At 52.8% G+C, this 26,700-nt stretch overlaps 1 protein-coding gene across 3 annotated transcripts in view; it reads right to left on the bottom strand.

Annotated features, from left to right (window-relative positions):
* The window catches only part of LOC138748341 (proline-rich protein 12-like), a 66,562-nt gene that overhangs the window by 2,468 nt on the left and 37,394 nt on the right, over window positions 1-26,700 (bottom strand). For all 3 annotated transcript variants that reach the window (XM_069908359.1, XM_069908360.1, XM_069908361.1), the window contains exons 5-16: window positions 26,074-26,581; window positions 24,265-24,578; window positions 20,605-20,721; window positions 19,757-20,014; window positions 15,931-16,047; window positions 13,824-13,957; window positions 13,105-13,307; window positions 12,694-12,819; window positions 11,244-11,341; window positions 9,699-9,851; window positions 7,448-7,543; window positions 5,419-5,538 (exon numbers count right to left, since the gene is read on the bottom strand). In XM_069908359.1, the coding sequence (XP_069764460.1) occupies window positions 5,419-5,538; window positions 7,448-7,543; window positions 9,699-9,851; window positions 11,244-11,341; window positions 12,694-12,819; window positions 13,105-13,307; window positions 13,824-13,957; window positions 15,931-16,047; window positions 19,757-20,014; window positions 20,605-20,721; window positions 24,265-24,578; window positions 26,074-26,581 (2,244 nt within the window). The remainder of the gene's footprint in view (window positions 1-5,418; window positions 5,539-7,447; window positions 7,544-9,698; window positions 9,852-11,243; window positions 11,342-12,693; window positions 12,820-13,104; window positions 13,308-13,823; window positions 13,958-15,930; window positions 16,048-19,756; window positions 20,015-20,604; window positions 20,722-24,264; window positions 24,579-26,073; window positions 26,582-26,700) is intronic.

Here is a 26,700-nt window from a genome sequence, read left to right as displayed (position 1 = left end):
GTCTTATACACCCTGCTGACCTTGACAGGCCACGTCAAAAATGATCTCCTTCAAGGACAACCGTGCATTTATAATCGAGACTCCCCCATCTCCTTTGATTACATCATGAAGCACTCTCAGCCACCTTGTGAACGGGAGTAACCTGGAGCTGATCGGAACCCTGCCAGTGCTGAGACAGAGGTCAGATGGTTTGCTCCGGCTGGCTGGGGAAATGATTGTCGACCAGCGCCCACCATTGATATAGCGCCATAGGACCTAAGAGAGTAGGTGGGGCCTCAGTTTAAATTCCTGATGTAATGGTCAACAGGGTTAAGTTATCATGACCATGTTCTACTCAGAAATTGGCGCTTTGACAATTAGTTTATTTGTCACAAGGATGATAAGATGGATGTACTGGCTGAATCCTATCCCTACACCCTAGCTTTGGGCATAAGCCCGGAGAGCATCACACCAAACACAAAGCCATCAAGTCTGGATGATATTTGACCGTATTAAGCATCTCCACGCAATCCTGCCCCTGCTGGATTCTCTCTCACACTGTCCCAAATAGACACACACACACACGACACAAACATGCACTTCACGCGTGCAAGCACACGTACACACACACGCACGCTGGTTCAAGCAGGAGGCACGGCCTGGAGGGGGGGGGCAGTATTATGTTTAACCTTTTCTCATCCCAGCAGGGATGCGTTCTGTACACGGGAAGGGTGTGGTGGGGAGGAAGGAAAGCAGTCAGGGATTAGAGAAATTCTATCACACGGAAAGCCATCTCTCCCGTCTCAAAGAGATCTCATCTGCCCTGGGGCATAATCGCTCCATTTTGTCATAACCTGCCTTTTTGTTTTGAATAAAATCGGACACTTGACAGGTCTCAGAACATATTATATAAACCAAGTACTAATAAGGTCCAGTCAGACTGAACATCACAACTAAGCAACCTTCTGTGTGTGTGTTTACTTTCTCTGTTAAGTATCGGTTAGCTCTCTCAAATATAATATGGTACATGGACATTTGCTCTGTACAATATATATATACACACTGGAGATGTGGCAAGTAGCCACTTTGTTTAAAAACCGTTACGACAGGTGAGCATCCAAGAAAGAGCAGATCCTAAATGTTTTTTTTTGTAAAACTTACATTTTGCTGGAAGGGAGACACAGAATCGGTCAGATAATTTTTTTTTAAATAACATAAAACGATTAAATTATATTCAGCCAGCATTAAATTGGTGGGGTTTTTTTTGCATTTTTTAAAATAGTTAATTCTTTTGTTAAAAGGACAAAAAGATGGGAGTGGAAATCTTTGATTAAAATCTGAAAGAAAAAAAATAGGTCTAAAATATGACGCAGCATTGCTCGACCAGACCCTCGAAAAATTTTTTTTAAAAAAAGCATAGAGCCTCTTCTGAAAGAGGTCTTGCTCTGGGGGTAATCTCCCTCCCCTCTCCCGACCAGCCCCGGATCCCCCACAGCACATCCAACAGTGACTGGTCAAATGCCCCTTCCCCTAATGCAACCACCCCTAATTTTGGGCTGTTCAATCATTTTTTTTGGAACTTCGTTGGAGGTGGGCAAGGGGTTAGATTTAGTGGGGGGGGGGGAGGGAAAGAGAGAGGACAAGGTTGGTGTCGTCAAGTTCAGGATGCATTTCCAATGGGAACCGATCTTCAGACGGTGTTGTCTGATTGGTCACTTCTCAAGACTGACAGCCAATTGCAATATCCAGTCACATTACGCCGGGCCAGCAACCATTTCCATCTGCATCCAACTTCCTGAAGTCTGCCGCCACTGGCAGCGTCCAGTCGGTTCTTCTCTACTTTGGCAGCCAAATGCAGTGCGTTCCAAGTTACTCAACGTTGATAGACAGTGCAAAGGTGCTCCAGTCCACCTGAGTCTGCTTTGCAGGATCATTCTAACCTTATTATCAACTCTTATTTCATCAACTGAAACACAGAGGTTTTAACCTTCTGGGAAATGTGGTAAGAGGCGAAAGGCTGAGAGTTCCCAGCTTAGATCCATGGAAAAAACCAAATCCGGCGACCGATCGAACCTCATACCCTACATCCAACTGGGCTTTGTCACTTTAGCCCAGCAATTACTGACCAGTGGTAGGACACTAGGGAGATAGTTAACCCAACAATCTGCCCTGTACCCTCTCAAGTTCACCGAAATATACATTTCCAGTTCCCAAGCTGATGAAGCTCAAGGCCATTGGGGAAATTTTCACTGTCCTCAGGCAGCAGAACTTATCTACAATGCTCTCCCAGACTGTTGGCAGTGACATCACAGCGTAGCAGGAGGATCAGAGCGGCTTGCGACAAGTTCAGACCTCTCGCGGGATTCAGAGCTTGAGGGACCTCTCGCCATCCCCAGGAACCCCAGTTCAACCTGCTTTCTGGGAGGAGGAACAGGGGCAGTAGCTGCCCCAAGTGCCCAGTGTGGGACTTCTGTAATCCGTGACAGGTGAGGTGGTTATCTCAGTAACTGAAACCTTACTTGAACTGTTACCCGATTACACCCAAGCACCACCGATAACTTGGTCACTTGATAACTTGGGATTAGGAGAGTTGAGGTCTCAGGGATCAGGATGGGAAGAGGGAAGGCAGTGAGAGCTAGTAATGGGGAAGGCTAACCCGGGGGGGTGGAGGGGAGAGGGAAGGCGGGGGGGAGAGGGAAGGCGGGGGGAGAGGGAAGGCGGGGGGAGAGGGAAGGCGGGGGGAGAGGGAAGGCGGGGGGAGAGGGAAGGCGGGGGGGAGAGGGAAGGCGGGGGAGAGGGAAGGCGGGGGGGAGAGGGAAGGCGGGGGGGAGAGGGAAGGCGGGGGGGAGAGGGAAGGCGGGGGGGAGAGGGAAGGCGGGGGGGAGAGGGAAGGCGGGGGGGAGAGGGAAGGCGGGGGGGAGAGGGAAGGCGGGGGGGAGAGGGAAGGCGGGGGGGAGAGGGAAGGCGGGGGGGAGAGGGAAGGCGGGGGGAGAGGGAAGGCGGGGGGGAGAGGGAAGGCGGGGGAGAGGGAAGGCGGGGGGGAGAGGGAAGGCGGGGGGGAGAGGGAAGGCGGGGGGGAGAGGGAAGGCGGGGGGGAGAGGGAAGGCGGGGGGGAGAGGGAAGGCGGGGGGGAGAGGGAAGGCGGGGGGGAGAGGGAAGGCGGGGGGGAGAGGGAAGGCGGGGGGAGAGGGAAGGCGGGGGGAGAGGGAAGGCGGGGGGGAGAGGGAAGGCGGGGGGGAGAGGGAAGGCGGGGGGGAGAGGGAAGGCGGGGGGGAGAGGGAAGGCGGGGGGGAGAGGGAAGGCGGGGGGGGAGAGGGAAGGCGGGGGGGAGAGGGAAGGCGGAGGGGAGAGGGAAGGCGGAGGGGAGAGGGAAGGCGGAGGGGAGAGGGAAGGCGGAGGGGAGAGGGAAGGCGGAGGGGAGAGGGAAGGCGGAGGGGAGAGGGAAGGCGGAGGGGAGAGGGAAGGCGGAGGGGAGAGGGAAGGCGGAGGGGAGAGGGAAGGTGGGGAGAGGGAAGGCGGAGGGGAGAGGGAAGGCGGAGGGGAGAGGGAAGGCGGAGGGGAGAGGGAAGGCGGAGGGGAGAGGGAAGGCGGAGGGGAGAGGGAAGGCGGAGGGGAGAGGGAAGGCGGAGGGGAGAGGGAAGGCGGAGGGGTGAGGGAAGGCGGAGGGGTGAGGGAAGGCGGAGGGGTGAGGGAAGGCGGAGGGGTGAGGGAAGGCGGAGGGGTGAGGGAAGGCGGAGGGGTGAGGGAAGGCGGAGGGGTGAGGGAAGGCGGAGGGGAGAGGGAAGGCGGAGGGGTGAGGGAAGGCGGAGGGGTGAGGGAAGGCGGAGGGGTGAGGGAAGGCGGAGGGGTGAGGGAAGGCGGAGGGGTGAGGGAAGGCGGAGGGGAGAGGGAAGGCGGAGGGGAGAGGGAAGGCGGAGGGGAGAGGGAAGGCGGAGGGGAGAGGGAAGGCGGAGGGGAGAGGGAAGGCGGAGGGGAGAGGGAAGGCGGAGGGGAGAGGGAAGGCGGAGGGGAGAGGGAAGGCGGAGGGGAGAGGGAAGGCAGAGGGGAGAGGGAAGGCGGAGGGGAGAGGGAAGGCGGAGGGGAGAGGGAAGGCGGAGGGGAGAGGGAAGGCGGAGGGGAGAGGGAAGGCGGAGGGGAGAGGGAAGGCGGAGGGGAGAGGGAAGGCGGAGGGGAGAGGGAAGGCGGAGGGGAGAGGGAAGGCGGAGGGGAGAGGGAAGGCGGAGGGGAGAGGGTAGGCGGAGGGGAGAGGGTAGGCGGAGGGGAGAGGGTAGGCAGAGGGGAGAGGGAAGGCGGAGGGGAGAGGGAAGGCGGAGGGGAGAGGGAAGGCGGAGGAAGGGGAGATGGGGATGGGCAGCAGAAAGAGTGTCTGAGAACCCCTGAAACCCTTGCGAGGCATCATCTCAAGAGTGGCATCAGGTATAGGTCACTCCAATCCGGCTCAAACCTTGTCCCCCTTCAGAGACCCCATCGTCAATCTTGAACCAAAACCTACTTCCCCAACACCAGAGGCCCTCAGGAAACTTGGCAACAGCAAGGAACGAACAGTCAAACGAATGGGAGAGAGGACACACACTTGGGTCCTCTTTGAAAGGCGTGGAAGGTGGGTAGCAATGGACTGACGCCTCCACATAGGCTTTGCTGCCCTTGGTTTCAGTGGTGGCTTTTTTAGACACCTCCAGGTTAAGAGGCAAATCCTTTTGACTGCAGATGAGGGCACGAGTTACCCACACCCCTCCCCCAACCCTTCCCAGGGGAAGAAAGGACTCTCAGCTCAGACTCTGGGCAGAAATGGGGTGAAAGGAGATGAGGGGAGAGAAAATGGGAGTTGGAAGTGGAGGGGACGGAAGAGGGAAGAGGCAAAGAATCCTAGTGGGTGAAGTAAGGATTAGCATGTCAGGTGGGTGGGCAAGGCTTGTGGGAGGACACATTCGAGGGTATGGAGGGGCCTTGGCCACTGAGCAAGGAGGCTTGAATTCCACCCTCCCCTCGAACACCCAAGGGGGCTGTTCAGGACTGAGTGACCATCCTTGACCACAGGGCTTTCTCAGAGAGATAAAAACAAGCATTAAGCTGCTAAACATTCCTAAGTGAATGAATACTGGCTCGCTGAAGTCACCACACAGCAAATGGACAACAAAAGAAATCCGGCCACAACTGGCCCGACACCATGAACATTCACCCCTCCCCCCACCCTCCCCCCCCTGGCGAGCAGCAGGCTGCGTTCCGCCCCCTCCACCAGAGGGGGCAGCAGCGCAGGGTGGAAGGTGGGAACGAGGGAAGAAAATGACAGAGTGCGCGAGAGGGGAGAACGGTCTGGGCCGTGGTCGGTGTCACGCGCACTGCACCCGTGTCGCGCGCTGCTGCACCCGTGTCATGTGACGCTGCCGCTGTGCCCGTGTCAAGTGACGCCGCACCGTGTCACGCGCACTGCTGCTGCACCTGTGTGAGGAGCTCACAGAAGGAGTCAAAGAGCTTCTCCAGCCAGGCCATGTTGCGCATGCATTGCTGAACAATCTCCTCCTGTCCTAGGTCCTCGTTCACCTCCGACAGGGTGTCCGTCTGTGGGGCAGGGAGAGGGGAACAAAGGTTATTGCCAGCCCATTCTGCCTCTCTCTCCCAAATCCCTCCCCCAGTTACTCTGCCCTCTGTCCATGAGCTGGTGGGTGAACCAGTGGCGTCAGGGAGTTGGTGTCACCCAGTGCAATAACTCATAGTGTCACCCAACACCCCCCCCACCCCCCACCTCATGGACCTCCTCTTGTACTAGACCATACAAATTATTAGTAATGTTTTTTGACCTAATGTTACTGGTAAATCATAATTTCTACAGGTCAATGAATGTAGTGAGATGAACAACTTGCAAAATTAAAATTACACCTTTAAATTACAATACGCATGGCTTCAATGTATTTACAAATACCAATGGCCACAATATTGTTGCCAAACACCAGAACATTTGACAAAAGCAGCGACTATAAAAACACCAGAAGCGACGGAAACAACAGCGCGAGCTGGTGGCGCAGGCAGGCGAAACGACACGATTCGAAGTGTCGCTGTCATTGGGGAATAACGACGGCTCTGACCGGAGCCCGTTAGAAGGTTCAAAAAAGTAAATGAGCATCAGGTTTTAGCCTCGTAGGTGTACTGGGCTAACAGAAAATGTATTTTGTTGCACAAAAAATTTATAGCCCGTCATTTTGCTGTCACCCCCCTCTGATGGTGTCACCCGGTGCGGTCCAGACTCCGCTAGTGATGCCAGTGTGGAGAACATGGGGAGGGGCCTTCCAGGTCCTGGCATCCACTGCCAGCCAATGGTAGACCATTGGATGAGTCCCTGACTGTCCTCTCAGGTACCCGGCTCCTGTGTGGATTGAGGAGGGTCATGTCGTGACCCCTCCATCTGCAACCAGGTCGGGATATTGATTGCAGGGGGTCACATGGCCTCTCCGGCTGGCACCTAGTTGGAAGGCAGCTCACCTGCCAATCGAGGGTTAGATCTGTCCATTTGTGAGGTTGATAGGTGATTGGCCCTTACAGTGTGATTGGACCCCCTTTGTTCCCCTCTTCCTCCCCCACAGACAATCAATGGTTAGATCTGCCCACAGGCGATTGGTCCTCACAGACAAGGTCACGTAGACAAGCCCTGCAATGAAAAAGCTTCGCACATGGAGGCTTGCACTCTCTGCTTTTTAACTGCTGCCTTAAGCCCATCACTAGTCCAGGCTGCCAGCCACAGGCAGACACCAGAGGGCTAACTGTAATGGGCCCGTCCTGAATCACAAGTCGTGGTCGATTCTGGAAACCAGTTTCATTTGATATACTTGTCATTTTTAATTAATTTACTGTTCATTAGTGTGCTGTGCCTGTGGGTGGATGGGCATTGTGTAATAACCCTTACATTCCCAATCAGGAGTTGAGAATGTTTAGCAGTGATTTATTTGTAGTTATTTATGTATTTTTCCAGGTTAGTCTATGAGTGTGTGACCTTTTGTGAATTCCCTTGTGCATAAATAAAGGCCACTGTTTGTTGATAACACGTCCAGCTTTGATTCTCTTGGAACCTATGGAACCTATAATGAATTCTCAGGGACCCAGGTCCCTGTCTGCCCTCTCAGGTATCCCAGACGTGCCTTCTTCCCTGGCAACATTCATTCTCAGGCAGGCTGTTGCAGTCTCCCTCAAACCAATCTACACCATGACAGCCCATCGATCCGCCTGTACGTGCAGAGAAAATCAGGCGACATTATCTTCAGAACCAGACATGCAGGAACAAGCAGCATCAGTGGGAAAGACAGAATGGTTGAGGCTGAAAGTGTGACTTTGGATGCTAAAGCCGCCCGAAAGCTGAGAACCAGTTCAGGTCCTTTCAACTTAACCCATCGCAAACCTAAGAACAATTCTAGATCTTTCCACCTCCAGAGTTTGCGATCATTAATTTAAAAGGCCATGCAGGAGGGGGCTGACTCACCTGTTCTTTACAGTGCAGTAATGTGTGGTACTTGTAGTGGTGTAGAGAGTGGAACAAGGTATAAAACTGCAGTTTCTCAGCCTCCACTTGGAAGTCCTTAAAAAATAAAATGCAAAAAAAATCACTGAGCAACGGGGGAAAGCCATCGCTCAGACTCTGGCCTTGGGCAGCAGACAGAGTTCTGTATCCAGAGTTGCCCCTCCTTCCTGCTGCGCTAACATGATCAGCAAGGTCGAATCCCTGCAGAAAAACAACTGCAGGGAATTCCTCTCCGAGCTCGGTGGGGGGGGGGGGGGAAGCTCGGGGGGGGTGAAGAGCTCGGGGGGGGGTGAAGAGCTCGGGGGGGTGAAGAGCTCGGGGGGGTGAAGAGCTCGGGGGGGTGAAGAGCTCGGGGGGGTGAAGAGCTCGGGGGGGTGAAGAGCTCGGGGGGGTGAAGAGCTCGGGGGGGTGAAGAGCTCGGGGGGGTGAAGAGCTCGGGGGGGTGAAGAGCTCGGGGGGGTGAAGAGCTCGGGGGGGTGAAGAGCTCGGGGGGGGTGAAGAGCTCGGGGGGGTGAAGAGCTCGGGGGGGTGAAGAGCTCGGGGGGGTGAAGAGCTCGGGGGGGTGAAGAGCTCGGGGGGGTGAAGAGCTCGGGGGGGTGAAGAGCTCGGGGGGGTGAAGAGCTCGGGGGGGTGAAGAGCTCGGGGGGGGTGAAGAGCTCGGGGAGGGTGAAGAGCTCGGGGAGGGTGAAGAGCTCGGGGAGGGTGAAGAGCTCGGGGAGGGTGAAGAGCTCGGGGAGGGTGAAGAGCTCGGGGAGGGTGAAGAGCTCGGGGAGGGTGAAGAGCTCGGGGAGGGTGAAGAGCTCGGGGGGGTGAAGAGCTCGGGGGGGTGAAGAGCTCGGGGGGGTGAAGAGCTCGGGGGGGTGAAGAGCTCGGGGGGGTGAAGAGCTCGGGGGGAGGGAAGAGCTCGGGGGGAGGGAAGAGCTCGGGGGGAGGGAAGAGCTCGGGGGGAGGGAAGAGCTCGGGGGGAGGGAAGAGCTCGGGGGGAGGGAAGAGCTCGGGGGGAGGGAAGAGCTCGGGGGGAGGGAAGAGCTCGGGGGGAGGGAAGAGCTCGGGGGGAGGGAAGAGCTCGGGGGGGAGGGAAGAGCTCGGGGGGAGGGAAGAGCTCGGGGGGAGGGAAGAGCTCGGGGGGAGGGAAGAGCTCGGGGGGAGGGAAGAGCTCGGGGGGGAGGGAAGAGCTCGGGGGGGAGGGAAGAGCTCGGGGGGAGGGAAGAGCTCGGGGGGAGGGAAGAGCTCGGGGGGAGGGAAGAGCTCGGGGGGAGGGAAGAGCTCGGGGGGAGGGAAGAGCTCGGGGGGAGGGAAGAGCTCGGGGGGAGGGAAGAGCTCGGGGGGAGGGAAGAGCTCGGGGGGAGGGAAGAGCTCGGGGGGAGGGAAGAGCTCGGGGGGAGGGAAGAGCTCGGGGGGAGGGAAGAGCTCGGGGGGAGGGAAGAGCTCGGGGGGAGGGAAGAGCTCGGGGGGAGGGAAGAGCTCGGGGGGAGGGAAGAGCTCGGGGGGAGGGAAGAGCTCGGGGGGAGGGAAGAGCTCGGGGGGAGGGAAGAGCTCGGGGGGAGGGAAGAGCTCGGGGGGAGGGAAGAGCTCGGGGGGAGGGAAGAGCTCGGGGGGAGGGATGAGCTCGGGGGGAGGGATGAGCTCGGGGGGAGGGATGAGCTCGGGGGGAGGGATGAGCTCGGGGGGAGGGAAGAGCTCGGGGGGAGGGATGAGCTCGGGGGGAGGGATGAGCTCGGGGGGAGGGATGAGCTCGGGGGGAGGGATGAGCTCGGGGGGAGGGAAGAGCTCGGGGGGAGGGAAGAGCTCGGGGGGAGGGATGAGCTCGGGGGGAGGGATGAGCTCGGGGGGAGGGATGATATTCACAGAATGTAAAAGGTAAATGGAAAGACCTGGTTCCACTTTAAAAGTTATTTATACACATACATGGATGGGAACGGTTTGAAGAACAAGACAGATGGGTTTGTTTTGGTTAGTACCAAAATAAGCTAGTCAGGTCTGCTCATTTCTGTGGTACGAATCTGTGAATCACTCACCCACACAGGGAGTGCATGTAAACTCCATAGAGCATCCAAGGTTAAGATTGAAGCCGTGAGTCTGGGGCTGAGGCTGTGGCTCTGCTGGCTGAGCCACGGTGCACTCTGGCGACCCACACTTCACGGAAATTCGAGGGGGACGGCTGCAGAGCCGAGCTCGGAAACCCAACCACCCACCCCCTCCTCCTCCTCACCTGTGGCCGCTGTACATTCTTCTTGAGCTGACTGAGAGTCTTTCTGTTGTAGGGCGTACCCACCACTTTTAGCTTCACCGAGCTGGCGGGGCTCTCCTTGTGATCCGCATCACAGTCCTCGACCACCAGTTGTGGGAAAGTCTGCAATCCCTCCTGCAACACAGCGACAAACAAGGGTCACACATTGCTCAGGTCTACCTGTGGGCACTGGCATCACTGGGGTGGGGGGGGGGGGGGGGGGGGAGGAACCAAAATGACTGTCTATAAAATTTTTGTGCAGTGTCTCAGCAAATATTTATAAAAATATCCCTGTCGTCAGTTATGAAAAAAAGTTTTCCGTAAGCTGAGCTGACACGTATCAATATCCCTACGAGGCTAAAACTCGATGCTCGTTTACTTTTTGAACCTTTAACTGGCTCCGGTCAGAGCCGTCGTTATTCCCCAATGACGACGACACTTCGAATCGGGTGGTTTCGTCTGCACGCACTACCAGCTCCTGCTGTTGTTTCCATCGCTGCTGGCATTTCTATAGACGCTGCTTTGTCCAACGTTTCGGTGTTTTAGTTACAATATTGTGGTCATTAGTATTTGTGAATTGATATCAATAATTTTTTTTTGAGACGGAAGGAGAAATTTTTTTTTAAAACGGCTTCCTCTCGGCTACTCAGTTACGAGTTGGTCCATAGTGGGGTGGGTGACACTATGAGTTACCACACCAGGTGATACGAATCCTAGTGATGCAACTGACTGTAAAACCCTTTCTGCAGGATCAGAATTTACTGTCCGGAGCACGTCACGAGATTCGTTGTTTTGCAGCAGCATTGCAGTGCAAAGATTTAAATAAACCACCGTACAAAATAAAAATGCATGAAGACCAAGTGAGGCAGAATCTGTGGTTCGTGGTCCATTCGGGAATCTGATGAGGGAGGGGAAGAAGCTGTCCTTGTGCCGCTGGGAGCTCGTCTTCAGTCTCCTGTACCTTTGTCTTCCCCCCTTCCCCCCCCAACCCCCAGATGCTACTACAAAACAACAAATTCCATGACATGTTCACGACAATAAATTCTGATCATGATCCAGATTCTGGATTTGGCAGCGTTGCCACTCCAGCTGTGACCTTAATGATGTGAAAACTATGCTCTAACAATGCTGAAGAATGCCAAGGCACCGCACCATGCACTAGCCTTCTCGCAAGCACACCACAGGGCCAGGTAATTCCCCCGCCACGGGACCTCATCTCCCGCTTTCCAGGAAAAGGCAGCCAACATCACAATCCCCGGACACACCCTCTTTCCTCCTTCTCTCATCATGGAGAAGGCTCAAGATTGTGGGATTCAACAGGCTTAAAGACAATTTATTCCCCACAGCCATCAGTCTCCTGATTGAACCCCCCCAACATGCTGCTCCTGTTTGGTGTTAATTGATCGTCCTTTGCATTGGAATCTGAGACTCTGTAAGTTGTGCTGTATGAATGTTGGGGATAGCTTGGTAGTCTGCTCGCAGAAGAACCCTTCTCTCTATAATGTGACAAATATGACTCAAACGTACCTGGAGTGAGGAGCTCAGAGACACTCGCTTTGTCACACGTTTCTTGTGTTCTGTTAAGATGCCATCAATTTTCTTCATGGTTGGTAAATAAAGTTCATCTGCAGCAAGAATAGACACATCATGTGGCCAGTCACCCCAATACACACCAAAACGATCGGCTTCCCCCACACACTGGGTTGATGGGCTACACCCCTACATCACACACACCGGGACCGTCGGCTTCACCCACACACCGGGACAATTGGCTACACCCTCACACAACGATCAGTTTAACCCTCAGCCCAGGATAGTCAGATTCACCTTCGCACCATACACAAAAACGATCGGCTACACCTTTAAACTGCACACCACGACAATGAACTACAGCCTCACACCACACACCAGGATGATCAGCTTCATTCTCACACGTTCATAAAAGCTCCTTCCGAGTTCTTGAACCCAAACCAAGGTCTCAGGGGTGAACGTGGCAGAGAGGGAAAGCAGGCCAAATGAGCCTTCAACATTTAGGCAAGTGGCCGATCACATCTCTGATGGGCCTGAAAAATGGTGCTGGGATAGAAACAGTCGAGCCTCCCCATTGCCGGGACCACGTCCTGCAGTTACACCATATCGATGCATTTAAATGTGACAGGATTTCGCTGACTCCAGCTTCTTTCTGCTCTATCACCCTCTGGGAGAAAGGAACTGTCCATTAACGCATCAACTGTCCCAATGCCTTTACCTCCATGTGTTCCTACCCTCACGTTATCAAAGGGAAATGTGCTTCCCCGACTCTCTGACAAGGTGTTAACTTTGGGGCAGTGCGGTTAGCAGAGTGCTTGTTACAGAGCCAGTGACTGGGGTTCAAATCCCGTGCTGTCTGTAAGGAGTTTGTACGTTCTCCCTGTGTCATTGTGGGTTTATTCCGGGTGCTCTGGCTTCTTCCCAATCTTAAAAATGTACCGGGGTTTGGGTGTAATAGGGCGGAGCCTGCTCATGGGGCAAAATGACCTGTAAGCATGCTGTATGCCTAAATTAAAAAAAAATCTCCTCATTTCCAATGAAAACAACCAATCTTAAGACCATCTAACCCCAGCAGTCTCTTCTGCATCCTCTCAAATGCCATGTCATCTTTCCACAACTGTACACGGTGCCCCAATTGTGGACGGATTCATGTTCCAGTGAGGACTCCCTTGCTCCAAGGACACCGAATTCTGTGGCACCTCCCTCTGCCACCTTCAAGCCGAGTGTGTCCTGGAAGACACTGCAAGGCCTGTGGCAAAAACGAAGGGGGGGAAGCTACAGCAATGCTCTGTCAGTGGGTCAGCGTCAGGGGAGGTGCAGAGAACCTTTCCGCCAGGAACCTCAGCGCGTTGTGGACAGTTGGCGCTAAATCTTGTGTTTGTAGGCTTTGAGGTGCTGTGTTTGTGCGAGGTGGGAAGGGCGAAGACGAATCGTGCTCTGCTTGTACCGTTATTGGCCTCGATGGTCTCAATCATGGCAGGATCGAGGGCTGCACTGACCAGCAGCTCAACGTAGCTCTTGTACATCTCCTTCATGGCCCGTGTGTTGAGGATCCGGCCAGTGGGGATACGTTCTGCAGTGAAGGAGAGGAGAGTCAGTCGTTCCTCTACTTCACCCTCTGACAGATGTACGTCCATCCCAGTCCCTCAATAAACCGTTACCTTGTGCAGCACTCTGCAGAATAAATACTTCCCCCATTCCCCTCTCGTCGCACACGGACAATGGGAACTGGTTAAATGTGGGGGCAGGGTTAGGAATAGTGTCTAGGGGCTGGGTGGGATGTGAATGGGGGGGTGGGGAAATGGGTAAACTGAATGAGGGGTGAACCGGGAGAAGGGGGGATAACCGTGGGGCTCACCTTCCTCACTCTGCTGGTTGGGTGTGGAGTCTGACTCAGACGACGACACCACCTCCCGCAGCCACTTTTTCCTCTTCTTGGGTGGGGGCTCGGCCTTGGCCTTGGACGGACGCTGCTTGGCCTTGGATGGAGGCCGCACTGGTGGCTCCGGTTTCACCACCACCGGCACTCGGTTCGGAGTGCTCTTGGTCTGGCTCTGGCGTCTGAGGCACCAAACACACCAAAAGGTCACGTTCTGACCTGTCCCCTCCCTTAGTCGAACAACCCCCCACAGCCATCCCCTTTACACTTTCACACCCCTCCCTCACACTCCTCCCTCTGCCTGCTACACCCTGACACTCCCACCCTCACAATTCTCCCTCTACCTGATATACACCTCTCCCCTTACCCTCACCCCATCCCCTCATTACCCTCACCCCACCACACCAAACCATCTCACCCCAGCCTTCTTCACACGCTTCCCCCACCCTCGCACATCCCTCCCCATCAGGACCCCACCCCAATCTTGCGCTTTTCCCCATCGCACGTCTCCCACTCCTTCCCCATCCTCACACCCCTGAAAGGGTCAGGTATTGCGCCCATGATCAGGGACCACCCTCTCACAGGCAGTGGGGGTCAACCCTGATGGACCTCACCCTGACCCTAAGCATGACAAGACATTTTCGGGAAGCCCCCACCCAAGACCCCCAGACAGACATCCCACCCCCCCCACCCCATACCTCAGTGACTGCTGCGGCCGATGCCAAGGTTTCTTCGAGCAAACGCGCACATAATCCTTCTTGTTCACGTTCTCCAGGAACTTGACGTAGAGACGCTGGTACTCGTTTTTGGCATGTCCAAAGTACCCAAGATACTGAAAGGGAGGAAGACAGGTAATGACAGGCCTGAAAACATTCCCGGCACTCCACAACCACCTACGAGAGGGCGGTGATGGCGCCTGGGTGTTGAAGGGAAGGGGAGTGGGGCTGGGGAGAGGTTGTTCGAGTCAAATGAAGAGATGACCCTACAGGAGGGTGACCGCAGCGATGGACCAGCGAGGGTCTCAGCGGCTGAGGGGCCCACGCAGGCTGCAGGCGACTCATGAACGGGCTGCTGGAGGCCGGCACACGGGAACCAGATCGGAGTTGGGATTCGAGAGGGTGATGAGGGTAGGAAGGGCTCCCGAAGGGGCCTTGGTCACTAATCATGCAGGAGGTTTGGAGCTCGGGTGGATCAAACAGGGGTCTGTGCGGCTACAGAGGCTGTGGAAGGACTGGAGGCGAATCCACGGACCCTCAATTTTAAATAGACTCTCTCTCGTACTGTAAGGGACTCTGGGTGACACATAGTGACACTTTGTCTGCCTTACAGCGATGGGAGTGGTGGTGGGGGGGGATGCTGGTTGAGGTCTGGGCCTGATGTTCCACTCACCCAGGGAAAGTGCACGTATAATACATCGCCTCTCCTTTCTCGGTGCAGTGATCGCCATGTAGCCACTGCCTGGCTCGCCAGGCAGGAGGTCACTGTAGGTGGCCTCTCCTACATTACTGCCTCTGTAGCAGCACCTCCTTGTTAGTGCCCCCCACCCCTGTTTTCACTGAGTTTGCTACGTCACGGCATGACTGAGTGTCCACCTGTATAACTGGACGGGTTGGCTGGGCTCGGTTGGCAGCCAGCCTAAGGGAAGGAAAACTCAGATTTCAAACCTGGGCAGATGGGAGTCATTAGCCTCATCAGGGCCACCCATCTAGGAGAAAGTAACGCCTACGACCCTGGCTGTTACCGTCCGTGGCAGATAAAACCCCGAGTGTAAAGGGTGGGGCCAGTCCTGCGCACACTGCACTCCTCCATTGCGCAGGCTCAAAAGGCCACGCGCTCGTCCACGATCCTTCCTGGATCTTCATTCGCAAAGCTGAGCCATGATGACATGTTCCAAACTATTACATGACAATAAAGGGACCTCAACTGCAGCAGCGATTATTTATTTATCTCTCCCTTTATATTTATTGCCTTGTTTTCAATCTCATATGAAAGCAATTTAAGGTGTATTATTGTAGTCAGTTTATCTGGCAGCGGCTTCACTAGGGTTGGTGTCACCTTTCCCGCCATGGACCTCCACCATACCAGAATCCTTAGTACTAATGTTACTCGCGAATCGCAATTCCCGTAGATCACTGAAGGTCGTGAGATAAACAACCAGCAAAATTTAAAAATTACACCGTAAAACTACGCATAACCTAAATATTATTGTAGCTAAGACACCAGAAAACTTGACAAAAGCACTGCAAAAACGCCAGCAGCAACAAAAACAACAGCGCTTGCTGACGAAACCATGATATTCAAAGCATCATTGTTATTGGGTAATAACAACGGCTCTGACCGGAGCAAATTAGAAGGTTCAAAAAGTAAATGAGCATCAAGTTTTAGCCTTGTAGGTGTATTGATACATGTCAGCTGGACTTGGGGAAAATGTTTTTGTTGTTATAACGAATGACAGGGATATTTTTATTAAAAATAATAATGTGCTGAAACATTGTGCAAAACTTTTATAGACCATCATTTTGGTGTCATCCGGTGTGGTCCAGACCTCCACACACCTCACTAGTGACACTAGTCAGCTCAGATACTCATCGTTAAAGCCCTGCCTGATGTTCCACTCACCCAGGGAAAGTGCACGTATAATACATCGCCTCTCCTTTCTCGGTGCAGTGATCGCCATGTAGCCACTGCCTGGCTACATTGTAGCAATTGTAGCAATGACTTGCCCTTCAGGAGGATTTTGTGGGCCATGAGGGGGTTCTCGCAGGTGCTTAAGGGAAGCCTTGCTCGAACGCCCCTCTTCCTTACCTTGCTTGTGGCGCAGAACTGCCGCTGTCCGTCACGGATCTCAGGGGTGAACTTCTGCAACAAGGCCTTCTGAACCCGCCAGACAGGAGGTGGCTCGCGCCCCGCCTGCATCGCTAACTGTGGAGACAAGGCGCCAGCTGAGAACCATTAGTCTGGTGCTGCCCGGGCTTCGACGCCCAGGGTAACCCGTGGAGGGGGCTGTCCTCCACCACCTCAATGCCCATCCTTCCTTCTCATCCCAATACTCCGTCAATTAACAATGTATTCTTCCCCATGCCTAAAAGAAAGAGGCCATTTAGCCCATCGAATCTGGGACAAGGGGTGAAATGCAAACCTGTTCAGAAGCTGTGATTGTAGTAAGCACACAGTAAATGCTGGAGGAACTCAGCTGGTCTCACAGCGGCCATAGGAGGTAAAGATATATTACCAAAAGTTTGGGCCTGAGCCCTTCTTCAAGGTACAAGCAAATAAATAGGAAGGCGTCAGAATAAAGACTGAGGAAAGAAAAGGGGAGGATTCCTTTTGGCCGTTGGTGAGCCCTCATCCACCATTAAGTGTACACTCCCTCCACCACTATGCAGTGGGCTCCTTCAACAAAATGGCCCAGTTATTCGCACAGCACCTCACAAAACTGCGACCTCAATCACCCCAGGTCAAAGGCAGGGGAACATGCCACCAGCCCCGATTCTCAGCTCTCGAAGATGGACCTCCCAAACCCACGGCGCTGTGGAAGCCTCATCAGTGTACGGTCTACAGCAGATCAAGAACGAGGCTCATCACCACCACCATGAAGGGCCACCCCCCTGTGGGCCTTAAACGAAGGAGAAAGCTGCCGATGATGGAGTTGGAGGGATTCAGCAGGTCAGGTTAGCGTCCTTGGGGAAAAATTATCTTCAACATTTTGGATCGGGACTCTTCAGCACGGGTCATGGAATGTGGAACAGTACTGGCTTAGGAACAGGCCCTACAGCCCACATGTCTGTGCTAAAATTAAACTAAACTTCTACTTCTTTAGCAATATTCATATCCCTACATATTCATGGGTCTATCTACCAGCCTTTTGCCCATCTGCTTCCACCATTACGCCCATGTGTGTGGAGGAAACATGGCCTCCCTGTCTGTTTAGAACGTGCGGATTGCGGGTGGTCACTTGTTCTCCATGTCTGAAACTTATTCGGAAGTCACATCACCTGTCAATCAAGGTTCGACTCTGGCCGCCCATTAGTGCATACCTTGTCGTTGGCCAATTTAAATCAACTGGGGTCATTATTGGCTAGAAGCACAGATTAACACTATACAACACCAATACACAGCAGATTCTTTCTCTTTGCCTCGTGGTCCAAGCCTCGGTCATCGCCGCACGCCAGGTCACTACTGTGGACATTGCTGGAAGTTGCGGGTAAGGTGTGCACTACACTGAGCCGTAGTATTATGATTGGTCAATACTTGGAGGGAGCCACACCCCTGTTGGTCAGGGAACCGGGTGTGTGCAAGAGTCCCTGTTTGTAGTGTGTGAGCGGGTCAAGTATAGGTTTACTGTTGTCAGAGGCCAACTGAAGTCCAAGGTGAATGTCTATATCGTTGCTTAAGTGAAATACCGTTTAATGTTCTCCCGTTTGTTAATAAAAGTTATAGGTGATTTAAATGGTTAATGGTTATAACACTTGTATCCAGACTAGTCTCTGTGAACCCACCGAACCTGATACTCTTCCCAACACAACACCCCAGCAGCCCGTTCCAAACAAGCCCCACACATCTCCTTTAAACTTACCCCTTTCATCGTGATAGGAAAACATTTCCAATCATCTACTAGCCATTCTCAACCATTTCATTTTGGCTATGGCCCCCTTAGGGCTCTGCTCAAAGTTTATGGCCCACCCCCCCCCCCCTGTGAACCAGTCAAGTTTAGTTGGCTTCCTCCGTACTTCTCTCCTACCGACTACGTAAAAAACATTAACGTTATGCGAGATGAAATGAAAACAAGGTTTTTACTTAAATGTGCTGTGGTCCCCAGGGGGGAGGAGTTGGACAGGGTCTGACGATGTCTTCCCTCGGCCTCCAACAACTTGGGTCCTGACTCAAATCGTTGAATGTGTCTGCGTGTGCTGCACCAAGGTCGGGAGAATGCTGTTTCGACAGGTTGCATTTGGATGACCATAAACTTGAACTTGACTGAGCAAATTCAAGTTCTTGAGAGCCACCTTCTCGGGGGAGCTTTCCTGGACCCAACACACTAATGGGTTCGCAAAGAAAGCACGTCAGCGCCTCTACTTCCTCGGGAGTTCGCGCAAGTTTGGTATGACATTGGAAACAGCTTTTTTTCCCTCCAAGCCATCAGGCTCCTGGACTCCAGTACAGGTGTGGGTTGTGCGCCGTTTTCTTTCACTGTCTCACTATCACAATATTTCAATGTGTTAACTGCTTTCCTAACTCATATCTATGTAAAAATGCTCCACGGTCCTGGAAAAATGCCATCTTGTCCTACTGGGCGAGCATGGTATGAATGGTAAATAAAGGTGACTTGATTTCAAACCCCGAGATGTGTAATGGAAAGGTCACTGACCGGCTGCATCACACCAATGCCCCTGAGGGGAAAGCCCTGCAAAAGGTAGAGAGCACAGCCCAGGATGTCACAAGCAAAACCCTCCCCACCATAGAGAACGTCTACAGGATACGCTGCCATCTGAGAGCAGCAGCGATCATCAAGGATCCACCCCACCCAGTGCACGCTGTGTTCACACTGTTACCATCAGGAAAGACTTGCACCCCCAGGTTCAGAAACAGCTGCTCCCCCTCCACCAGAGTCCTCAATGACAAACTCAATCACAGACTCATTTCAGGACTATTACTTGTGCATTTTATTTTTTCCTCTCTGTTTTGCAGTTTGTTTACAGTTCTTTATATGTTTGCATGTGTAAGATGAGTCAGGAATATTTTGCATGATCAGTAAGTGGTAATTTTGACTGTAAAAGAATCTCAGGGTTGTGTGTGCTGTCATATATGTACTCTGACAATAAATCTGGAATCTGAATCTGACTGACCGTTTCTACCCATAGATATTGTTGACCCGCTGAGTCTCTCCAAGCAGCTCATGGCTTGGAAAGTAAACCTGCCTTCCACGAGATCTGAAGAAACAAAAGTCTGGATACACTGTGGTTGAAGTTGGACAAAGCTGGAGAAACTCAGCGGGTAAACAGTGTCCTTTATGCAGCAAAATGTGAGAATGGGCTTGCAAGTCTGCCCATGGCTTCATGTACTATCCAACTAGACCACCCATAAACAGCACTTGATTTTCCATCTGGGCGCTATCCAGCCGCGTGGCATTAACATCGACCTCTCCGGTGTCCGTTGGCCTTCTCTCCGTTCTCCCTACCTTCCCCTTGTCTTCTTTCCTCCAGCTCTCCACCCACTTCCCTCTCTATTCATGAGCCATCCCCCCCTCCCCCTGTGAGTCCTCCCTTCTTCACCCACTACCTCCTCCCTTTGGGACTGTGTTCCTCCCCCCATCTTTTTGTTCAGACACTTGCTGACATTTTTTTACACCTTGGTGAAGGGCTCACTCAAGCCCGAAATGTAGGTGATGCAGCTTTATCTTTGCTACAATAAAGTACACAGTTTGACTTGCTGAGTTTCTTCAACGTTGTTATTTTACTTCCACGAGGTCTGGCTTCCTGCCCATTCCCAATTTCCTTGACTCTCTGGCTTCAACTGCCTAGTCCTCCTTCCTGGAAACCTTCTCCATAAATTCATCCCCCTCAATTGGCCTATGGAGACCTGAGCCCCTATCAGTGAGAGCGTCACCAAACGACCCTGGGTGCCAGCTCACCTTAAGAGCCTTGATGTCGTCGATTTTCACCACAAACTCATCCCGCTCCCGGAAGACGCCCTCCCCGCCACTCTCTTCGTCTTCCTCGTCCGTCTCCCCGGAGATGGCCACCGAGTCCTGTTTCTTGGCCAGGTGCAGGGGTCGGTGCCAGGGCTTCTTGGCGCAGATCCGCACATAGTCCCGCTTGTCAGCGTTCTCCAGGAACTTGACGTAGAGGCGCTGGTAGTCGTTCTTCACCTCGTCCGGGTACTCCACGTACTGGCCAGGGAAGGAAGGGAAGACAGTGTCACCTCAGCCCCAACTTCTATGGAGAGGGGCAGGAGGGTGGGGGAGGGGGGGGTGATTACTCTGGAGAGGAGCAGGAGGGAGGAGAAGTTTAACTGCGGTGAAGAGGCACAGCTGGGTGGGGAAAAGGGATAACCAGAAAGGAGTAGGAGGGTGGGGGAGGGGGTAACTGCAGTGAACAGAGGCAGGGAGGGGGGGTAACTGTTGTGGAGAGGGGTGGGAGGGAGGTAACTACAGAGAAGGGCAGGAGAGGGGGTAACCAGAGAGGTGGAGGAGGGGTAACAACAGCAGAGAGATGCAGGAGGGGGTAACTGCAGAGAGGTGCAGGAGAGCAGGGGAAGGGAGAAACCAGAGAGGTAGAGTATGGGGGAGGGGGTGGGTGAAGGGGGTAAACTCTATTGGAGAGAGGGAGATGGCAGGTGAAGGGGGTAAACAATAGTGGAGAGGGGTAGGAGGGTGGGGAGGGGGGACACCTGGAGAGGGGCAGGAGGGAAGGGGGTAAATAGTAGCAGTGAGGGGAAGGGGTGGCAGGGATGGGGGGATGGCGGAGGAAGGAGGTTTACCTGGCTGCTGGAGGAGAAGTGGCGATGTCCGTCCCTCACCTCGGGCACGAACTGTTGCAACGAGGCCTTCTGCACTCTCCAGATCGGTGGAGGCTCTGCCCCTGTCTGCATGGCCAGCTGTGGAACAGAGGCAAATGTTGAGGGTTGGGGGGGGGGTGTTGAGGATGGTCAGTGAATGGTGAACACATAGACTCTCCTCCAGCAAAGCCCACACCAACCCTTCAGCCCATCTTGCCCATTCCTGGTTGCCCTGGCGGGGTCAGGTAAGGAGGTTGGGAAGAACCCACCCTCTCTGGCACCAAGGCAGCATGGAGCACACGTCAGAAAGACCACAGAGCCGACTGTGGGCTTTAGGAAGGAGAGGACAAGGAGCCAGGCACCCGTCTTCACTGTGGGACGGAGGTGGAGAGGACCAGTCCCTTCAGCCTCCTGGGAGTCGAAAGAACAAAAGAACTGGGAGCAGGAGTCGGCCATCTGGCCCGTCGAGCCTCCTCCTCCATTCAATGAGATGATGGCTGATCTGATGATGTCCAGCGACTTGCCTAGCTTACCCAAGACCATAGCCAGGTCTACGCATCAGGGGACCTCTCCTGGAGCCAGCATGTTGAGCCATCAGTAAAAGAAGGCGTGCCAGCGCCTCTCCTTCCGAGGGAGTCTGAGCGGATCTGCACGTCATTGAAATATCGAACTGCGACAGGAGCACTGTGTACAGGTGGACAAGTATATCAACTATTTGCAACACAACCTGACACCAGGTTGCAGAGAGGGGTAAACCTATCCGAGTCGACCACAGGATCCACCTCCCATCCATCGCAAACATCTATGCAAGGCACTATTCAAAGGAGGTAACTAACATCATAAAGGATCTCCATCACCCTGCTCACAACCCCTGGGTTCCTCCAGGTTCAAGAACCAACCCAACAATCATCAGGCTCTTGAACCACCCCGTTCTACCATAACCCAGACCTCGACCACCAAAAGATCTATCTGCACATTAGTTTTTCTTCCTCACGTTAACTGCAACTGTGAATTTTTAATCGATCCCCTCATATTCATTTTCTTTATCCAGCTTCACATGCTGTGGTAATTTACCAATGTTGTAGTTGGTGTACTTATGCACTTGTGTATGTGCAGCAAGGAAGGGCTTCAGTGGCTCTGCACATTGAATCATAAAACCCCTGTTATCCAGAATTCAAGCAAAAAATAAATAAATAGGTTAAAAAATACAGGTTTAAAATTGGTGCACCTCACCATTAGTCCACCACTCCACATAATCTCAAGCAACCGGAAGATTCACTTGTCTAACAATCCCCGTGGATGTCAGATACCAGGGGTTTTACTGTACTTTCATAAAGAACAATAAAATCTTGTATCTTATCACCTTTCAGCCAGACCCTCCTCAAAGAGCAACCAGAAGGGTTTCTGTCACAATCCGGTCATTTTAATCGCAGTTTTATTTGACTGAGTGCTCAGGCAGTGAAATGGAACACAAACTCCCGGACTAATGGCAAAGGAGCCAGTTCCAGCCGACTTTCCAGCAGATCCTCTCCTTACGTTCACGGCAACTGTGAGTGTACGTGACTTGATTTTTGTTTGATTGTAACACCGATATGCGTGCACCACGAAGAGGCTGACTTGCTCTGGATAGCACCCAAAGCAGTTTTCCACTGTGCCTCAGAACGCATGACAAAAAAAAAAAAGCCCAATTCAATATCCCAGCGTTCAGTCCAGAAAGTTAAATCTCCTCTGGCCCTCTCTGGAGGGACTTGACAAAACTCAACAAAACTGTCTCATCCCCTGAGATGCTCCTGTGGAATCTTCTGATGAGAAGGCTCATGTCCACCTACCTGCCTTTCCCCCATATCTCTTAATTCCCCTGCAATGTAACAATCTATCCAACCTTGTCCTAAATACAGGTGTGCGCCGCTTAATGTGCAATCGGGTAACGCCCAACCACATATACATTCATTGTCTGGTAGGGTTATAATCGAGTTCAGTCAGAAATCCCAATTGGAGAACGCGAGAAGCGGTCGTAACCGGAACTGAAGGATAGGCAAGGGAAAAGGGAACTGCAGAAGGCGAACGGGTGCAGAAGAGGTTCACTGTCAAGGGGTTCGCCAAATTCTATGCAGACCTTAACTCCATGCTGAAGAGATGGACCCAAACGCTGAATGCTTTTCACTGATGGAGAGGATTGCCCGTGCAGTGTTGGCTGCAGATAAAGAAATTCATGAAGAAAAAGTAAACTGGGCAAACAACATGGGACATATTCCTGAGGAAGCCAACATGCCCCCCACAAAGAAGAGGCTCAGCCAGGCCCTTCAGGCATTACAGAGTGACGGTTCATCAATGGAGGTTATTTGACCGGTAACTCTTCCAGTGGAGCACAATGAGGAAGTTGAGACCAATGATGGGGATGATACTGATCCTTTTTGTTAAGTTGTTTGTGATAAAGGCTTGTAAAGTGTTTACATAAAAAAGTGAAAAAAAATTAAACTGTTTAATTTATCGTGTTCAGTATCCCATAGAGCTTTGCTAAGTATATAGTATGGTGTTCATGCAACGTTCACATTGCATATTCCCAATTTCACAGAACGTATCATGGACGTTAAGTGGCGCATACCTGTATATTTACTGAGGTCGCCTCCACTGCTTCAACGGGCAGCGAATTCCATAGATTTGCCACCCTCTGGGACACCATCTGAGAGCTACCACCAGGATAGCTCCTCCCACATCAATGCAACTGGCTGCAGGACACAATTCCTTCTGGCTAATCATCCGAACCATCTATTTCCTGCTTGCCAATGCATTTGCCACCAGCTTCTCAGTTGTACCAAACCATCTGTCCTTCTCCAACGGTGGGGGAAGAGGGAGGGGAGGAGAAAAAAGAGGAATAACTGTATGGCTAGAAGCAGAAATTGCTAGGAATTCCCAGCAGGATTTCGGATTACTGCAAATTTCCAAAGTTTGAAGCATCTCACACCGATGGACCAAGAACGTTTTGGGCACGTTCTATATTTCTGTGTGATTTGATCTACATCCTTCCAGAGCAGGGTTATCAGAGAGGACACTTCTCACTTTTAGTGACCTCACCAGATGATTGCTGGGAGATAGGGCAACATTCGGTGAGGGCAGGGGGGGGGATTGAAAATCACTCAACTTAGGATTGAAAGTCCTCCACACTGTGTTTTCCAAACCAATCAACTTCATCTGAGAGATTGAGTCGTCTGGGACTGAACTCACTGGAATTTAGAAGAACGAGAGGGGATCTTATAGAAAAGTATAAAATTATGAATGGCAACGATAAGATGGAGGCAGGTAAGTTGTTTCCATTAGTGGGGGAGACTAGAACTAGGGGACTTCACCTCAAGATTCAAGGGAGTAGATTTAGGATGGAGATGAGGAGGAACTGCTTTTCCCAGTGTGGTGGTGGGGGGGGGGGGGGGCGGGGTGAATCTGTGGAATTCGCTGCCCATTGAAGCAGTGAATAAATTTAAGACAAGTAGCAGGGGAATTGAGAGATATGGGGAAAAGGTTGGTAGGTGACATGAGCCCATCATCAGATCAGCCATGATCTCATTGAATGGCAGAGCAGGCTCGATGGACCCGACGGCCGACTCCTGCTCCTATTTATTATGTTTATAGATTTGCAAGCCATACCTTTAGGTCCTTAATATCATCGATTTTAATGACGAACTCGTCCCACTTCCGAATGGCTCCCTCCCCACCGCTCTCTTCATCATCCTCGTCCGTCTCGCCGCAGATAGCGACGGAATCTTGTGGCTTGGCCAGTTTGATCGGGGATGGAGCTACCTCCCTCTCTTCTGGCTGCGGTGGGGTCTCAGGGGCAGGGGAATGCTCCTCCTCGGGGACAGGCTCCTTCGGCAAGTCTGGGGACGGAGGTGCGGCCTGCTCCGGCTGGGACACCTCTGAAGGCGAGCTACTGGCTTCTTTATCTTCGACAGTCATGTTATCTAAAGCAACGCAGAGAGCAATGGAAACCGTCAAATCCGAGCCTTGGCCTTCCCTTGTTTCATTGCGGTGGTCTGGTTCTTTGAATGGACCCGCCATCCCCTCAAGCGTCAACACGGGTTCTGCTGGGGCCACCCTCGGACGAGCCGGTGACACAGGCAAGAAGACCCAACGCAGGTCTGCTGGATAGTTGTACGAGCCCACCTTCCAGATGACTTCCGGGGAGATGCCCTCTCCCCAGTGACCTGGTCGGTATTTACCCCACCCCGGTCAACTTCACTGGAAGACACCGCTGTTTGCGGGAGCTTGCTTTGCACAAACCCTGCCCCAGTGTTGCTTGCATCTCTAAATTTCCAAGAAGACAGGGCTCCCGACGAAGTGGAGGAACTGGGGGGGGTGGGGGGGGGGCGCTCTGACCCAGCCGTGTCCTCCTTCCCGACCCATTTCCCAGATCCAACGTGCCTTGGTAGAACAGTTCCCCGTGGCTCAGGAGGAGGAGATTTTCAATGCGCTGGTGTTGGTCGTTTGACAGTATAGAAACAGGCCAATCAGCCCTGTAGCTATGGTGCTATCCCCCCACCTTCCCTCCCACATACTGTACGCCAATCGATATTTGCCTGAGAGGTATCTGTGTCATTCGCTGGTTGTGGGAGAGAGGTTCCTGTCGAATTGATGCAGATGGTTATTCTAAACTTGTTGAAATTGAGTATCCACTGTATACTCTGACACCTGGATTAACATCCACCAGGTTTAATGTACTTTGGTAGAAGAAATAGACAGGCAGATATTATTTAGATGGGGATAAAATTCAACATTTGGAGGAGTAAAGGAACTTGGGAGCCCTCATGCAGGATCCCCTAAAGATTAATTTTGTGGTGAAGAAGGTGAATTCAAAGTTGGCGTTCATTTCTCGTGGAATAGTATACAAGAGCAGGGATGTAATGTAATGTTGAAACTCTATAATACACTGGTGAGATCTGGGTACAGTTTTGGGCATCTGATTTGAGACAAGACTTGCTGGCATTGGAGAGGGTTCAGAGAAGATTTATGGGAATGATATCAAGAATGAGGAACGATTGTCGGTTGTTGGACTGTACTCGTTCGATGAGGCATTTTGAATGCTGAAAGGCCCGGACAGAGTAGATGTGGCAAGGATGTTTCCCCATGGTAGGGGAGTCTAGGACAAAAGGGCACAACTTCAGGATAAAAAGGCGTCAATTTAAAACTGACGCTGAGAAATTTCTTTAGCCAGAGTGTCACGAGTCTGTGGAACTTGTTGGCACGGGCAGGTGTGGAGACGAGGTTGATGGGTGGACTTAAGGCAGAGATTGACATTAATTTGATTAGTCAGGGCATGGAGAAAGCTGGGAAGTGGGGCTCATGATAGAATAGTGGAGCAGGCTGGATGGGCCGATTGGACTCCTGCTGCTTCTATATCTTGTGATCTTGAGACAGGGGTCACTAGGACGTTCCCCAAAAGGCCCCTCTTTTGATCACCTGTGTTATCGGTCTCCTTGCGATCCATGGGGTCATAGAGGGCCGAGATGGCCGAGGTGATGCTTTTCTGCAGGTCCTGGTTCTTGCTGACGGAATCCTCCTCATCGGACGAAAACGAGGGCAAGGTCTCCAGGTTCTTCTTCAGGTCATCATCGAACCTCTTGCAGGGGCTGGTGCAGCTCATCAGACTGTCGCTCTCGGAGGCGTCGAGCATCGATTGGGCCAGGCCGAACGGGGCCTGAGGCGGCTGGTTGATGACTGAAGACGACCGCCCTTTCTGGGGGCTGGAGGTCGTCGCCGGCAACTGCTGCCTCTTGCCCGACTTCAGGAAGTCCAGAAACGAAGCCATGAAGCCCGATTTCATCTCTGGCTGCTTCTCCTCCACCTCTTTGATCTTCTTCTTGATCTTCTCTTGGGTCTGACTGTTCTCCAGCACACTTTCTGTCGGGAGAGTCTCAGGAACCTCGACAGGTAAAAGGTCGCTTGCTTTTGACCCTTGAACTTTGCCCTTAAAAGAGGCGAGAAGAGATAGAAATAAGAGACATACATGACCAACAAAAGAAAAACTCATGATTAGAATGGTGGTGCAGACTGGCTTCCTTCTGCTCCAAAATTTTATGGTCTTTG

Source organism: Narcine bancroftii, chromosome 13, assembly GCF_036971445.1.
Source record: "Narcine bancroftii isolate sNarBan1 chromosome 13, sNarBan1.hap1, whole genome shotgun sequence".
NCBI lineage: Eukaryota > Metazoa > Chordata > Chondrichthyes > Torpediniformes > Narcinidae > Narcine > Narcine bancroftii.
The sequence above is the reverse complement of the archived record's forward strand: the minus strand, read 5'-3'. Positions and strand labels throughout refer to the sequence as shown.